The sequence below is a fragment of the Phaenicophaeus curvirostris genome, chromosome 1 (assembly GCF_032191515.1).
Source record: "Phaenicophaeus curvirostris isolate KB17595 chromosome 1, BPBGC_Pcur_1.0, whole genome shotgun sequence".
Classification (NCBI taxonomy): domain Eukaryota; kingdom Metazoa; phylum Chordata; class Aves; order Cuculiformes; family Cuculidae; genus Phaenicophaeus; species Phaenicophaeus curvirostris.
In genome coordinates, this window is record NC_091392.1 from 59,316,421 (window position 1) to 59,333,621 (window position 17,201).

Consider the following 17,201-nt stretch of genomic DNA (forward strand, 5'->3'; position numbering starts at 1 on the left):
AGCGGGGGTGTTGTTGGTGTTATCGGCGCGGGCAGCGGGGCCGCCCCGCCTCCCCTCCGGTGGCGCAGGACAATGGAAGAGGCGGCGGGAGCAGCGGCGGCGGCGGCGGTGCCGGCGGCGGGGGGTGCGCCCTGCCCGTCGGATCGAACGTCGCTGAGCGGAGAGAACGAGGCCGAGAGCCGGCAGGGCCCGTCGGAGCGGGGCGGGGAGGCGGCTCCGCTCAACCTGTTGGACACTTGCGGCGTGTGCGGGCAGCCGATCCAGAGCCGGCGGCCCAAGCTGCTGCCCTGCCTGCACTCGGTCTGCCTGCGCTGCCTCCCGCCGCCCGAGCGGTACCTCATGCTGCCCCCCGCCGCCCCCTCCCTGCCCCCCCGGGAGCCGCCCCCTGCCGCCCCCTCCTCGCCCCTCTCCCCGCCGGCTTTGCCCCCGCACTGCACGCCTGGTAAGTGCCTCTGTGTCCGTGTCGTGTGTGTGTGTGTGTGTCCCCGAGGTCCTCGTGTCGCGATGGAGGGGGACGCGACGGGGACTTGGGAAGCACTGGGTGAGCGCTCGGAGGCTGCCGGGGTGGGGGGGCGTGGGTTGTGGTGGTGTTGTTTCGCTTTGGTTTGTGTGGTTTGGGTTTTTTTTATGCTTTGTTTTGTATATAAATTACTGGGTTTGCCTTTTAAATTTCCCACCTCGGAAGGGAAGGCAGGAATTTTACTTTCCCAGGACCTCGCGGTGCGGATGGAGAGGAGCGGCGGGAGCCGTCCCGCTCCTCCCCGCGCCCCGCAGGGTTTCCCGAGGGGCGGGAAACCTTCATCCACGGGGATGTTAAAGCTGGAAAACCTCGCGAGGGAACAGGCTGGAAAACCTAGCGAGGGAACAGGCTGATTTGAGTGGAGTTCGCCTGGGGGGCAGCCCTGCGCGTCCCCGTCCCGGCGGTGGCGAGTGCGGGCGAGCAGCGACACTTGCCCGGGCGAGGTCAGCCTGGAAGGGTCTGGTGATGCCGTGGTGTAAAACTTAAGTTGTTTTCATCGTCCTGCTGAAGGGGGAACACCGCGAGGAAGGTTTGGGAAGCTCCTGGACCGCCGTCGTAGCCTGTGTCCATTTTTTTTTTCTTTTTTCTTTTTTTTTTTTTAATAATAATAATAATAACAAACACGTCAAAAACAACCGACCAACTATAGGTGTGCAAAACTCCTGCGGTCTGAAAGTACTTCCCTCGTGGTTTTTCTGTTTTGTTACTAGCCCTCTTTTTTTCTGATGGGTCATTTGCTTTTGTTATAAGCAGCTTCATCTTAGAAAAAGATGCATACAAGCATCCTCTAGTGGAAATAGGTGAAGATCCTGGAAAAAAACTTGAGCGATGGAAATTGAGCTTCTCTATAGGTATTAGTGGAGGATGCGCTTATCCCGATCGTGCAGTGAGGGCTCACGTGGCAAGTTCTACGTGGAGAAAGGAGTGTAGTCTCCAGACTGGGCCATTCCTAAGCAAGTATTGGCCATTGTCCCAAAAGGCATTTAGGAAACCTTTACCATCCTGCCAGCTTTTCTAAGCAGAAGGATTACAGCTTGAATATGCAAAGTGTTTGCAGCAATTCCTAAAGGAACACCCTCTGGAGAGAAAGGAGTATTTGGGACAATTGGAGAGACAGCCTTGCTTTGGAATATCTGAGAAAGTCCTGAGTATGTTATTAACAGGATATGCTAAGCCTCTTCACCTACGTAGATGTCTGCATTAGTGTATGAATTCAGTCTTTAATTTTAGCATGTAATTTATGTAAGTAGTCAGACTGCCTAGTCAGAAGTCCCAGAATAGGAAAATCTGTGAGACCCAAATCCTGTTTAAGCTTGGCTGATTCAGGAGTTGTTACTGCTGATACACATCTGTGAGAAGTAGATCTGTAAAGTTCTGTATGGGAAGAACAGAAAAAGCTCAAGCTTTGGTGTATTTCAAGATATTTCAAGATGAGGTACTTGGAAATGCGAAAGAGGTCAGAGATGCAGCTAGCTCAGGGGTTGCAACGTAGGCTGAGAGGCAATATAATTATCATCTTAGGAGTTTTGAGGTCATGAACAGCATAGCTCAATTCCCAGATGTTCTATTTAAATATAGCGGGAACAGGGGTCTCTAGTTGAATGAGAAATTAAATGCATCATAAGAGTGAAAACGTTAGTGCTATTCAAACATCTACTTTGGAGGACCAAGGATAAATGAAAGAATGAATTGTAGCAACAGTAAACATGTAGCTCTATTCCTTCTTTTTGACTGTGTGAGTTGGTTCCATTTGAATGAATTTTCACTCAAATTCCATTTTCCAACTAATATAAAAAAAGTTGTAAACTTCAATTAGGAATGGGGGGAGAGGGAAAGTGTTGGTGTCTGAATCTGTTCATATTGAGGAAAACAATTTTGGTTGGAGGAGTTCTTAAATTTTCACAAGGTGGAAGGAGGGAGAAACCAGTGTTAATCTGTCACCTCTTCTGGTAATAGGATGTGCAAAATATTTGAGGAGTGACCTGAAGAAACAAACTGAAGAGTATAACCCTAGAAAGCTGGATAGTAGATGACTTTCATGAGGTAGATTATGAGATTGCTGTGACTAAACTGAAGAAATAAAACAGCAAGTAAGCTGTTTGCACTGGAAGGGATGTCCTAGGTATGAAGCAGAATAGAATTACAAACTATGAAAAGCTGCAGGAAGATAAGCAAACAGACTGCTTGTGCACATGTGCCAGGCAGTAACATGTGACACAAAAAGAAGCCTGAAGAAAGATTGGTAGAAATAAGTCCATTTTGAACAGAGGAGAGAACGTGATTTGAAAAGTGCTTCACTGAGCCAGCCTTGAGGTGGAATGTTGTGCTAATATCCAAATTAGTTGAGAAATGGGTAGCTAAAGAGGAACTGAGTTTCAAGCATAATCAGCATATGCTTTTTATCTTCAGTAAACCGTAACCAAGCAGAAAAAGTTCTTCGCTTTTCTAGAATAACATTTTCCTTCAACTTCCAACATACAGATAAGTTTACTTGGGAGAAGGTTGGATCTTTCTGTGAAGATACTAATAACTAATCAAGTAATGCTATGAAAAAAATCTTCCAAACTTTAAGATCTAGAGTGAATTATGAATTGTAATGCTCACTTGAATATGAGGCTTGTCAGCGTGGGTAATTACAAAGAAAGAAGCATCAAGGTATGTGAAGGAGTTCACTGTGGTGGCCGTTGATCAGTGTTCCACTTGCAAAAGTAGGCTGGTAGTAAAGCCTTCTAGCATGGGTATAATCTGTACTGCCACATGCATTAAGCTTTGAAATAATGTCCATAGAAAAGAAAATTTGGAGTTCTGATTTCTGTACTATTTCTGAAGTTTAAGGTGTGACAGAATCAGCTGTTTGTCAGACATCAGTGGTGTTAGCTCTGGAGAACTTGCGGCTTGTTTTCTGAATGTCCGATGGTTAACTTATTTGATGTGGGTAAGGCTTTTGTTGTTGCATTTCAAAAAAAACACAGGTTATCAGGCACAGAATGTTGTGAACTGTGGGGAATGCCGCAAGAGCGGGTCTATAAATGCAGTACTAGGTTGTGTGCAAGTGTCTACAGGCAGTGCTACGAACTATCTTGGCTAAGTTCACGTGTGTTTTACTTTTTCTCACGTGGTTATTCTTTACTATTTGATTGTGCAAGTTATAACTGATGTGTTGAAGAAGGCTGTTAAATATCTGCCATTTGCACCAATTTTGTGGGTGGTGCTTTGAGGGCTAATTGAGTAGTAGCCTGTACTTAAAGGACAGTGTTTGTAAGCATCTGGATATCGTAGTACTTACTACAGTATGTTTAAATGTGAACAAGGAACATGAAACCTGCAAAGTTTTATATATTGAGATTCCATTCCTTTTCAAAACTATTTATTTTGCTTGCAAGTGTAAATATACTTATTTGGTTTTTACCATCAATCCATACACAAAATAAATTGGGAACTGGTGTGGTGAAAGAACTGTTAATCAAAATATATATCATGATGAAAACTTGCTAGTGTCAATACCAAAAATAGTATAAGGATTTTTTTTTCTTTGTTTTATGTGTAGGTGCAGGTAATGTTTGCGCACTCCCAGGATATAAATTCTTGGGGAGTGTCCAGACTAACATATCAAATGTTTGATACTTGCTGTTAATTAAAGAATAAATACTTCAGAGTTACTAAACAAGGATTTCAGTGATGTATTTATTTCATATTTCAGCATATTAATGCCCAGAAATATATGTTTACCCATGCAGTTTGGAGGTCTATAAGGCAAGGAATGAAGACCTAACCCTTGATAGCCCCTCATGTATGCAGATGGCATCTGCTGTTTTATTATGTTCCATGGTCAGTCCTTATCCAGATGATTTTAAACCCTTTTCCACTCTCATCTGATCTTGATATCTGGGGTTTCCAATGTCATCACTTCATTTGGCTTTGAAAATACAGCTTTTGAAATTAACGTAAATTTTCGTATTTCTCTGTAAGTCACATGTTCTTTTATTCTTTCAGTCTGATAAGATTAAGATTTTTATTAGTTAGTTTGAAGGTTATGATAGCTTTGTTTGAGCTTTCTTATAGTGAAGATCAATGTTAGTCTAAGATGATTTAAGATTTTTGTTAATCTGCCTTCTACATATGATTATTTCCATTTAATCTTTCATATTGCCACTTGCTTAAAGTGAATTCTCCTCATCTTTGCTCTTACAAAAGGTCCATATTTTATTTGTGTGGACCTAAACTCACACATACATGGTCGCATCTGTACATCATTTCACAAGTCCTGTTTTTGCTGTGGTATCCTCAAGAACTGAATTGTTTAACCTTAAACAAGCTTAAGGTGATTTGGGAGCACTGATATGCAAAAATAATATACAGTATAGGAATATTTATAAGAAAGATTTACTTATTTTTCATTGATTTGTGCTTACTTTGAGTTGAAAAATTTTGGAGTGCTGGAGTTAATGTATTGTAAAAAGCATTTAGCATTGTTACACATTATTGTTTTGATAGCCTGTAATGGACAAACCTCTTGGCTAGAAAGTTATGAAACTAGTTTATTGATTAATATTCCAAGTTTTTGCTATCTAGAGAACATTCTTATTTTTCTATTTATGAAGTCCTTCATTAAGAAAAAGGTACGTTCTGTAGTGATAGGATGAGGGGTAATGGTTTTATGCTGAAATGGGTAGGTTTTGATTAAATATTAGTATGAAATTTATTACTGTGAGTGTGGGGAGGTACTGGAGCAGGTTGCTTAGAGAAGTTATGGATGCCCCATTCCTGGAGGTGTTTAAAGCCAATTTGGATGGGGCTTTGAGCAACCTGATCCAGTGTGAAGTGTGACCCTGCCCATGGCAGAGGTGATTGAACTGGATCATCTTTAAGGTCCCTTGCAACCCAAACTATTCTAGGCTTCGAAAATACATATGATGGTATATGATACTAATTGTGCAAGTGTAATTTGAAGTAGAGGATGTATTTGCCAAAAATTCCTGCATTCTCTTCCACCAGGAATTCCACAAAAATCAGTAGACATATCTATGCAGCCTTTAATATGGTGGACAACTGTATGATGCTGAAAGAAGCTTTAATCGTGCTTGCTCCAATTAATAAGCATATAAGCTTATTATCTTATGTATAGTCTACAGAATAGTATTTCAAGGGTAAGTTAGATATGTTTACATTCTTGCTTCTTTCACCAGTAGAAAGTGGGAGATTGAAAAGCTGAAGCCATCAGAAACATGAGAAGTGTTTAAAATGACTGCAGTGATGTAGCCAGGATCATTTTAATTGGAAGCTTTTTAGAAACTAGGCTGTCAGAGTTAACAATGTAGTGGAACTGTTGTATGGAACTTTTTCTCAAGTGAAGATTTAAATCCTCAGAGGCCAACCTAGCTCTGTTCTGGTACCAAATTGGCTTATAATGTCTCTGGTAAGCAATTAGTACTTTTATTAGTGGAAAAGAATCCTGGATCATAAGGTAACAGGAAGGAAGTATATACACTAGTGTATTAAAAATTCTCAGATGTGTATCTAGTTGGAAGTATGTTGGCTTGTTTTAGTGCATAAGATAGAGGTGCCTCTTAAGAAAATGACCTGTCTGAAGAGTAAAGGAAAATGGTGCATATCTTCATTAAGAGGCAAGTTGACTAAGGAGTAGCGTGCTCTTTGTTGGCAAGTTCATTCATCCAAGGAAGGTACTGAAGAGCTAAGTAGGCATGTTCACTCAATTTGACCCAGGCTGTTAAATTTAAGAAAGGAATTTTGTTGAAACACTTGATTCTGAATTCAGTGTTGTTAAAGAAACTGGTCTTTATTCCAGGTTTGTGTCAGTTTGTTAAAATGCTGTAGATGGAATTTCCATATTATTTAGTGGAATTTCCCAGTAACAGTAAACTTGTGAGGCTGGTATTTTGCCCATTATATCTAATCTAGAAACAAGACAGGGGAAAACCGAAAAGAATTTAAAAGAGAATTTTAATGTAGTTGCACTTAAGCATGAATAACTGACTGCTTATGAGAAATCTATTTTTGAAATTGGAAAGCTGGACTTCTAAAAGATTTTTACAATAAGATGAAATGCTTTAATACAATTTTTGCTGACTTCCTAACAGTATGCTGGTCAGGCCAAGTTCTTCAGGTGAATATGGCCCGTTAGACACTGGGCCTTTGCAGATGATCTAGCAGAATTTTGAATAGTAGCAAAATCTCCTGTTGGACTAACTGTATTTCTTACTTAACTTTTATCTACTATGACAGTTCAATGATGCATTCTTTTTTCTTTGGCTAGTTTAAGAAACAGAAAAATCGTTTTCATAAAAAAATTCCAGTGATGCTGTCAAAACTTACATGAGCAATTAGGAAGCTGTGGAGATACTTACTGTTTACTATGAACTTGCCCCTCAAACATGCTTTGAGGATGTCAGTGCTGTAGTTGAACTGACTGAACAGCTACTTTCTTTTTCTAGTGGCCAGAGAGAATGTACAAAACCATGAACATTTAACATCAAAGAATGCATGAAACAGTTGTGTGAAGTAACTAAGAAAATTACACCATTATTAACAAGAAACATTCTTGTAAAGTCAGGTTGAGCAAAAGAATGTTCCTAATTACTTGATACCTTCTCTCCAGTGCTTCAGGCAAATGCTTACTTGAAGCTTTTATGTGGGAGAAAATTGCGTTATTACCTTGCATACATTACTAATTTGTGACAAAGGACTGATTTTGAAACAAGCTCTGTAGTTGTTTTTGAAGTTTATCATTGGACTATGGGGCAGGAGGGGAAAGAAAAACTGTAAGTAAGGCTCAAGTGTTTGAACTGCATGCATATTTTTTAAGGGCCCTGGTTTCTAAAGTGGATTTGGGTCACTGGCACATCCTCACTTCAAAAAAGAAATCTGCAACTCCAGTTCTAAACCCTTGTTCATGGACAAGAGAACTGAGCCACTTGCTTTCTGACTATAGAAAGATTCCTGCTTCAAAAGTAAGTTGCCACAGGCAACTTTTTTTTTTTTTTTTTTTTTTAATTGGTGAGTTCCTCTTTCTACTGCAGTCCCTCAAGTGAAGATAGTGCAATTTGAATAAAACAAGACTGTAGGTGAAATACCCTTAAAATTAAAACAATTACCTAATTTGAAAAGTGACTGTGTATTTTCCCAGCAAGCTGACACATCTCTATGCTGTACATAGTATAAAAAGAAGCAGGACTATTTTTTACATAAACACTGACTTGGGAAAACCCCCTGTACTGGTCAAAAGTCCAGATGGAGATCTGTGACAAGTGGTGTCCCTCAGGGGTCTATACTGGGACCAGTGCTATTTAATATCTTCATCAATGATATAGACAGCGAGAACAAATGCACCCTCAGCAAGATTGCAGATGACACCAAGCTGAGTGGTGCAGTTGTCACACCAGAAGGACAGGATGTCATCCAGAGGGACCCAGATAGGCTGGAGAAGTGGGCCTGTGAGAACCTCATGAGGTTCAAGAAGGCCAAGTGCAAGGTCCTACACATGGGTTGGGGCAATCCCCGAATTCAGTACACTATGGGGAAGATGTGATTGAGAGCAGACAAAGACTAGGGAGTGCTCATTGATGAGAAGCTTGACATGAGCTGGCAATATGTGCTCCCAGCCCAGAAAGCCAACCGTATCCTGGGCTGCATCAAAAGAAGGGTGGCCAGTAGGGTGAGGGAGGTGATTCTGCCCCTCTGTTCCTCTCTTGTGAGACCCCACCTGGAGCACTGTGTCCAGTTCTGGAATCCCGACCACAAGAAGGATATAAAGCTGTGGGAACGGGTTCAGAGGAGGGCTATAAGGATGATCCCGGGCTGGAGCACCTCCCATACAAGGACAGGCTTGTTCAGCCTGAAGATGAGAAGGCTCTGAGGAGATCTTATAGCGACCTTCCAGTACTTGAAAGGGGCTACAAGAAAGCTGGGGAGGGACTATTCATAAAGGCTTGTAGTGATAGGACAAGGGGGAAAGGATATAAACTAGAGAGGGGAAGGTTTAGGCTTGATATAAGGAAGAATTTTTTCAGCATGAGTGTGGTGAGGGACTGGCACAGGTTGCCCAGAGAAGCTGTGGCTGCCCCATCCCTGGAGGTGTTCAAGGTCAGGTTGGATGGGGCCTTGGGCAGCCTGGTCTAGTGGGATGTTCCTTCCCATGGCAGGGGGTTTAGAACTAGATGATCTTCAGGGTCCCTTCCAACCCCAACTATTTAATGATTCAATGTATTTTCTTGGATGTCTCGTTGAGTTCAGAAAACATGTAATAAACTTAAAAGTTCACTTAATCTGCTTCATTCATTTCTAGGCATCTGCTATACAGTTGCAACATGGTTATGGATGTGCGGAGTCAGAGTTTGGTAAACTGATGCTATAAGCCAGCCTAACTGAAGTTTGTGTTCCACTTGGGCTGCTGAACTTGCTCTGTCAGGGTACTTGTTATGCTGATGTGGGTTAGAGGAGGAACACTGGCAGCTGTGCAGGGAGTGAGTGGGTGGGAAGAAAGAGAGGTAGAGAGCTGCAGCACTGCTGGGGCTGGAAATAAGACATTTTAAAGTGGGAGCAAAGTACAGTGATTTGAAGGTATTTAAGGCCAGATTGGATGATGCTTTGAGTAACCTTATCTAGTGGAAGGTGTCCCTGCCCGTGGCAGGGGGGTTGGAACTGCATGATCTTGTTCTTTCCGACCCAAACCAGTCTATGATTATAAAACAGCCCAGTACCAACAGGCCTGTTACAAGAAATGAGGAATATGCAAGGTTGGCCTGAACAGCAAAAGTTGGAATTGAAACATACTATTTCTTTCAACCTGGACTCTGCTTTAAAATGAGTAAACTACTTGCTAAAGTAGTATAGAAGTGTAAAATACTTGTCCTCCTTGTTACTTGGTTTAAAGAGACGTGGAAATAGCTTTGAATCATCTTTGCCTTTTGGAAAAATTCTCTGAGTTTTAACTATTGTTCCAATAGCTTTCAAGTAGAAGTTGAAATTCATAGCATTCCCTACCCTCAAAGTGATAAATTAAGGTAGTGGCCACTGATCAGTCACAAGCTGAGATAAAGGCAGTCTGTTTACCAAAGAAGCTGTTTTGAATGAGTATAGAGCTCTGTAATGATCTACAGTGTCTGATAGCAGGACCTCGGTAATGGCTAAACGTCCCAGGAGTGTTGAAGTCATGGAGGTAGCATACTCCATGGGTAGATTAGGACTTTTGAGTGTTTACAGCTTTCTAGTTCCAGTAGTGCCTTTGCTTGCTTAAGCAGTGGGTTTTCAGTCATCAACATCTGTTCCTTACCTGCTTTTCTCTTGTTTGGGGGTCTTTCACCATGCATTAGCAGCAATTGTTCTCCAGTTGCTTCAGCCTATAAATTGAGTTTACCAACTACAGACAACTTTGCCTTCAACAGTTTATCTTCCCATTGGAGTGGGGACTATGAGAGTATAACCCGCTGTCTAGCAAATCTTTCTTTGAAACTCTTAAAATAATTTAGAATATTTTGATTTTTCAGTTTACACAAATGTTCAAGGAATTTGTTCTCCTTTGAGAAGTTCTACTTAACTTTTCCTTGGCCCCTATGCAAGAAACTCAAATGTGGATTCAGAGCTCATGCTTTAAACTTAGGTGTCTGAGTATTATCTTAAGATATAGATGTATAGAATTCTTCACTGGGATAAACAGAGGTGTAGTTTGCCTCCCATAGACTGTTTGAATGTGAGTCTGGAGATGGTAGCAGCCTGTTTGTCAAACATGACACTTAAAGCTGTAAAGTAGAATGGTTATTCCCTGCTTCATAGCAAAGGCAGAGTTCAAGGTTGTGAGTGTTCAGAAAAGCCTGAGGTAGAAAGTATGGGAGGACCTGTTGGTTTTCCATATCTTTTAGCAGTGAAGATTAAACAAAAAAACTCAAAAACCTAGCAACAAAACCCCCCCAACCCTGGCAACAGGATGTTGTATCTTTAAGAAGATGTTCTGTATCTTTAAGAATGACCCGCTAGAATTGCTCTTGCCACTCAAATATTTGTTTTATAAACTGTTGGGGCTGGCACAATCAGTAAAGTTCTATGTACCTTGATGGACTCAGCAGGCCCAGCTGGATATCGAGAGACAGTTCTGTATTGCCTTTTTCTTCTTAGAGATGACCTTATAAATGGAACCACATATAACTTAGAAGCAAAGACACAGTTTATGGTAGCTCATATGTATTTGAGATTGGCCTAGTTGAATTTAAACAGCAGTGATAAAGATCTCTTCTCAAAATAATCATTCCAGAAGCTGTTTTGGCAAAATGAAAGCTACTTTATGTATGGCCATGCCAAATGGAGTGAGCTAATAGTCCTCTTCCCTGGCTTCCACCATTTGTGTAAGAGCTGTGTGTAGCCTGTATTCTTCAAGAAGCCAAATGCTAATCTTGCATCCTTTTAAAGTCCATTTAGCAACACTGTGATTGTATTGTGTTCCAGTCTGATTGTGTTTATTGTGTATATTTGTTTTTATTTTTCCCTGTTTGCAGTTCCATTGGGATGAGATCAGATTTAATAAGGTTTTCTTTGGCTGCCTTTTGACAGCCATTTTTTGAATTTAAATTATTGAGAATATTGTATAGGTGCTATGAGCTGCTGGTTGACTTTGCCAGAATTGCTATTGTTCTACTTTAAAGCTGTGGCATTTTCTTTTTTTTTTTTTTAATTTGTCATTATGCCAGGCAAGTAGGTAAAGCACCACAATACCATGGTTGAATCCTAGTGAATATTCCTTAAAAATAAAGTAGGAATAATCCTAGTTCATTCCCAAACTGGAATTGGATGCAAAGTATAATGTTTCCAGAATTTTATTTTTAATGTGTGATCAATCCTTTCAGGCCGTATAGCACAGAAGGTGGAAATAAATGAGGTAAATCTAAAGGATAGGTAAATACCATTTCTGAAGACTATTTTTGGAGGAAGTTTCACTTTGTTAAGCTTCATTCTTAGCACCAAGAGTGACATGCTGGGCAAATGCCTTTGAGGGGACTCTACTCTGGTTTTGGGAAAATGCAGAAAACCATAGGGAAACAAGATTTCTTTAGTGGATGTGGATGTTCACATCAGCCAACAGAGTCTAGTTTATTGTTCAGTTATCTACTGCAAATTACAAGAGAGACTATTGGTAGATATGCAGTGGGAACAGCAGCATAACTTGCTGTTTTCTGAGCGCTGTAGGGCAGCTATTTGAAATCTTACTTGATCAGCGGTGCAACATGGAATGTATTTTATTAGTTACATTCAGCAATTGTTATTAATGTGATGTCAGAGTAGAAGGAACAAAGCTGCTTTTTAATTAATGCTGGTTCTTGGGGGCTGTGTAGTCTGTGTGGATCTCACAACGCATATATTCCTCCACCTTTGTAGTCTTAAAGTTATGTGGGAACTGGAAAAAGTTGGTTACCTTTCTGCTAGAACCATTACAGCAGTGCTGTAGGATATTGGGCACATGTAACAGTGATATAATGCAGGTTGGCTTTTTATTCCTGTACATCTACACCCAAAAGTGCAATGTTTGTAACTTGCAGATGACTTGGAGAGGATCTTCTCTCCAGTTACTGGGTTTAGAATATTGGAGGGATTCTTGCAATTCAACTGGATGCCCAATATGGCTAAGAGTATTAGTGTAGTTACCAGAAAGAAGTGGATGTTTTTAAGGTATGATTCATCTGACCAAGTGTAGACATCTGCTTTTGGGATGAGATGATCCATGACCTAACTGCATTACCTAGGCCTGTACTGACTGTGAATGGAACTTCATGTAAATCAGCACAGATGTATCCCACTAGAGGTATTACAATTTGGCAGCACTGCAAAGAGATTTTGTCCATCTTCCAAATGCAAAGTTTTATTTTTATGGAGTCACTTCAGCATAGTAAATCAGTATAATTTCAGAGCTGCTGTTAAAAGTTACTTTTTTATAGATACAACAGTTCTGCATGTGACAAGCTTTATTATTAAACGTCTTTTGAATATAAGAAGTAGTCAGAACAGAATAGATTTGGGAATCTGTTTTTCTCAAATAAATGGCTCGAATATTTACCTTTTTTTATTCCAATAATAATGTCTTGCAGAGCACTCAGACCTATCTGATGGAAACTGCAGGACATAAGTATTTATTTTTTTATCTTACTGCCTACATTTATCAGAGCAGGAATTTTCATCAAATATTGTTTGTACATTTCATTGTCTCTATCCTTGTCAGCAACAAGTTTTATAAAAATATTAATAATCTAGAAATCCTTAAAATATTACCAGGTTAATAATGAAAGTGTTTGTTATGTAACAGACTTATTTTCACTACAGATTAAAAGTATATATTTTTTAATAAATAGTCAGAAATTATTGATAAAAACATTAAATTCCTCCTTCTCACTGCTGGGTACCTAAATTGTAGGTAGTGTACTTGTGTGGTAAATATGCTGTTATATTGTCATTGAAGAATATATTGAAGAGATATTAATTAGCAAAAAATGTATCATTTTATATCAATCTACCATTTTGTTTTCTTCTTTCCATCCCATCACCAAACAAAATTACCTAAACAAAGGTAGAACCTGTTATTCTAAATTTGCATATTATTTCTAAGTACTTTTGAACATCGATTCCCTGCATATGCAATTAATGGATAAAGCTGATGGAGTCTTTCATTATGGTTTTCACATCACTGTAATCTATATTTTAAGGTAGTTTGAAGGAAATGTGATAGAGATATTGATGACTTCTGAACTCTTAAGTCTGTCTTCGAGGAGAATTTAGAAGTAGATACTTGTATAGCAGAATACAGATGGATGCAACAAACGCTGCAGTTGACAAGTAGAGGGTTCCACATATTGACACTTAAGGAAAACTTGTCTAAAATAACTTTGGAACTACTTACTACGGTTTGCTTGGGTAATATGTAAGTGATCATGTGTATATACCTCAGTTGTGTTTACCACCAGGAATTTGAAATCACAATAGCAACGATACATGGAGTAGGGTAGACAAGTACAGAATCAGCTCTCCAGACTGGAAGATCTTCTGCCACTTCTGAATTTCTGGGATCCTTATGATGTTCAGAAAAGGGCTGGCAGGTGTACTGCACAATCCACAGGAGACTTAGTTCCTTCTGGAATAGTAGCTGGAAGCCAGGCAAGATATCCTCCTCAAATTAGGTGTATCTGTTTAGGCAGCTGAATTGCTTCCCTGAGGTTAGTGGCTTTAAAAAGGAGGGCCAAGAGGCTAATTTCCCAAGTCATGATAGGTCATTTCCAGTTATTGAGTGGTGGTCATCTTGAGAATGGGGAAGAGAATTGCAAAAGAAAGCTGCACCTGAGCACTCAAAAGAGAGGGAATAGCATGAGCTAGCTGAAGACTTCGAAATGCCTTAACGTTCCTGTTTAGGATGAGGTTTCTCCTGAAATACTCTAAGGCCTATTATCTACTGTTGTCACAACTACTTCTTTCAGCTTGGTTCCCATAGTGGTATGGATTCTTAGAAGTTGTTTTTGAGGCTCTTTTTACCTTCACATGTGATCAGTGTTGACTGAAACATTATTGTATCTGAGGCTAAACAGAGGAAGTGGGTGAAACAGTGAAATGTCACGTGTTGGAGTATAGTTTTCATCTTTTCAATGAAGAATTAAAAAGAACTAACTCCTTCAGTGCCTTGCAGAAAGGCTTGGTCCTTTGGCTTGTGGCTACTTCCAACTGCCTGGATGATAATCTGCTTACCTAGTTTTTGTAACTGTGATTTCTGGTAATGGGTGCATTATACTACAACTACTGAACTGACAGCTGGTAGTAGATGAAAACTCTAAAGTATGAAGACCAGACTACAAAATTTCTTGCTACAAAGAAATAACCATTAGCTATGTAGTGCTTACAACTCTGAGGTGGGTTCTGTCTCCTTGCCAGACTTTCTGGCAATAGAATTTTTTTTACCCCAGTGATCTTTTTTTGCAACAGTAATAACTACATGCTAACATGTTGTTAATCGGGAAGAAGAGTGTTAATTTCCTTGTTCCAGAAGCACATGGATACAATAGACTTGAGCACAGCTGACAGGAACCTAGAGTGCCTTTGAGATGGTATTTCAGTAGAATGTATGAATCTAAACAGCATTAAACCTGCTTTCAAAACGTTAGCAACTTGAAGAATTAAATACTAGGCTGCTCAGAGAAATCGATGCAAGAATGTCACTGAACCTCAAAAATCCTTGCATCTTTTATGCTTAAATTCATTACATATAAGTTGGAAATACTTTACAATTTCAGGACTTGAAAGAATGTTATTTTAATTTTAATGAAAGAAGTGCTCATCACAGTCAGCAGTGACAATTGGCATAATTGTTGGCAGCTCTGCATTGTCATTTAAGGACACTCATTGTAAGACAAGTGAGTATTTTTATTCATTGTCTTGTATTTAAATATTGTCTATTCCACAATAGCAGTATTTCCTTTTGTTACCATTGTGACACTGCTTATAATTGTGTTGTCGAAGGAAATGCATTGGACAGCCTTGGATGATATGAACATATAATCTCCCTTCATAATTCTTAAGGTATTCAAACGTGGCTGGAGAGGCAGCCCTTGCAAAATTTACCATTTATAAAGTCTGATACGTGATGTGTGAGGTGCTTGAAAATCAGGCACGTATAGCAAAAACAATGAACCATTTCACAGAGCAGCTGAAATATTTTAATTCAGCTCTGCAGTGCTTTCCAAGAAAGTCAGTGCGTTGCAGCATAAAAACTGGCCTGTAACACTCATCCAGGGGGGGGGATTACAGCTAGCAGTCTTTGTCTGCTTTTAATCTATTTACATTTTAAAGGGTGGTAAATAAAGCATTCAGATTTTTTAAAAAGTGTCTGCTAGATTCTTGGTTGCTTTGTTTGTTTATATTTTGGCAGTAGGTGCCAGTTTCCCCTTGGGATGTGCTTGCCTGTTGGTTTGACCTATTTCCCCTCCACTAGAAGCAGCAGCCTGTCAGAACTAGATAGGAGCAGCTTTTTCTGGAACAAACTGGTTTGAAGAAGTTGCCAATTTTGCAGCACCAGTATTGGCTTAATGAGAAACAAGAGGAAAGCAGTAATTATTTTTAAAATTGATTCAGACATTATTGCTCATGATATCATCTCAAATTAAGTTTTCTAAGTGTTTTGAACAGAAGAACATGACCTGTGTAAATATAACCAGTTTATCCTCTACCTCGTGCATTTTAATGAAAAACCTTGGAAATATTAATGGTGTCTGTATACACAGTGAGAGAAGAAAAGATTCTGTAGGTCACAATTGGGATGCCTTAATGTTCTGTGTAGTTATGCTAAAAATCTTATAGCTGGCACTGTTTTTAGTCTCTTAACATGAATAGAAGGTATGTTAACTAGCCTGTCCATTTTTAAAAAAAAAAATAATAATTGTATGTGCGACTTGTTAGTATCTTCTGTTCTGATATCGATATAGTTAAAATTTCAAATAAGGCTCCTGTAAAACAAAGGAAGATCACCTTATACAAGCCTATTTAGTTTATTCTGTAATGACTGTGTCATTTTGGGGAAAGCTAGTTACCAGTTGCTTCCAAACACAACATTTAATAAAGAGAGCTCTCTTTCAGAAAAGTAGTGTTTTTATTGACTGAAGAAAGGAAAACCTTAAGCCCTCCTTTTTTTAGTGGGGAAAAAAAAAACACAACCAAAACCAAAACCCAAACAATTTTGCATCTGCAAACAAAACATATCCAGTGGCTTTATTAAATTGACTCTGAAACCTCTTTGCTACAGTGAAGATGCAAATAAGCTGAAACTGGGGCAGACCAGAGCAGTCTCCTCCTATTGTCTCAGGATGCTTCAGTAGTCTGGAATGTACTCCCAGGAAATGGAGAACTGAGTTGGAAATTATTAGTACAGTATATGTCATAAGTTCATTCTACTGAATGGCTTGAGATGGCATTGCTGTGGACACAGTGTGCAACTCGTGCGAAAGAGTAAGAACATGCTGTGGTTTCCCTTCCATGTCTAAAATCCAGACTAGTGTTCCTCAAAGAGGAATACACGTTGCAAGCCTGTAGTCAGTGAGAACCATTAGGGTGGAAACTGACTCTTTTCTTCTAGCACAACCCTGTTTAATCCATGTTGTAGTCCATAACCCAGTTTATTGCATGGCAGCATAAATCTTTGAGTTGGCATAGAGTAGAAATGAATGGGCAGGAGAGCCAGCATTGTTACTTTTGTTAGCAATGTGGTGTCCAGACCTGGTTCAAGCCAAGTCTCAATGTAAGGTTCTACAGCTGCCTTATTTTTGGATGAATGGATGTTGCTGCTAAAAAGGGTGGAGGTTTTCCCCTCCTACTCAAGAGACATGTGCTCTTGATCCTGCTCAGCTGCATGAACAACTATCCTGGCACAAATGAGATGAAAATGTTGAATTTTATCACTTATCATCCTTGCAATAATCATGGTGGTGATTATGGAACTCCTCTGAATTTAAGTAATATATTTTCACTTGCTCACTGAAGCAATGCTGGAAATGCTTGTTCCATTAAAAATAATAAAAATATTATAGAATAATTTTGACAAAAATAAACCCTGACACGTGAGAACTTAATTCTTCTGAGTGAGAACAAACAGGTGAATTATGCTTTTACAGTATTAACTTCCTGTGGTGATTTCATGACACTAACAGTT

At 39.7% G+C, this 17,201-nt stretch overlaps 1 protein-coding gene across 1 annotated transcript in view; it reads left to right on the forward strand.

Annotated features, from left to right (window-relative positions):
• The window catches only part of TRIM24 (tripartite motif containing 24), a 61,440-nt gene continuing 44,239 nt past the window's right edge, over window positions 1-17,201 (forward strand). Inside the window, exon 1 of the mRNA XM_069858867.1 lies at window positions 1-442. Within this exon, the coding sequence (XP_069714968.1) occupies window positions 73-442 (370 nt within the window). The 5' untranslated portion in view covers window positions 1-72. The remainder of the gene's footprint in view (window positions 443-17,201) is intronic.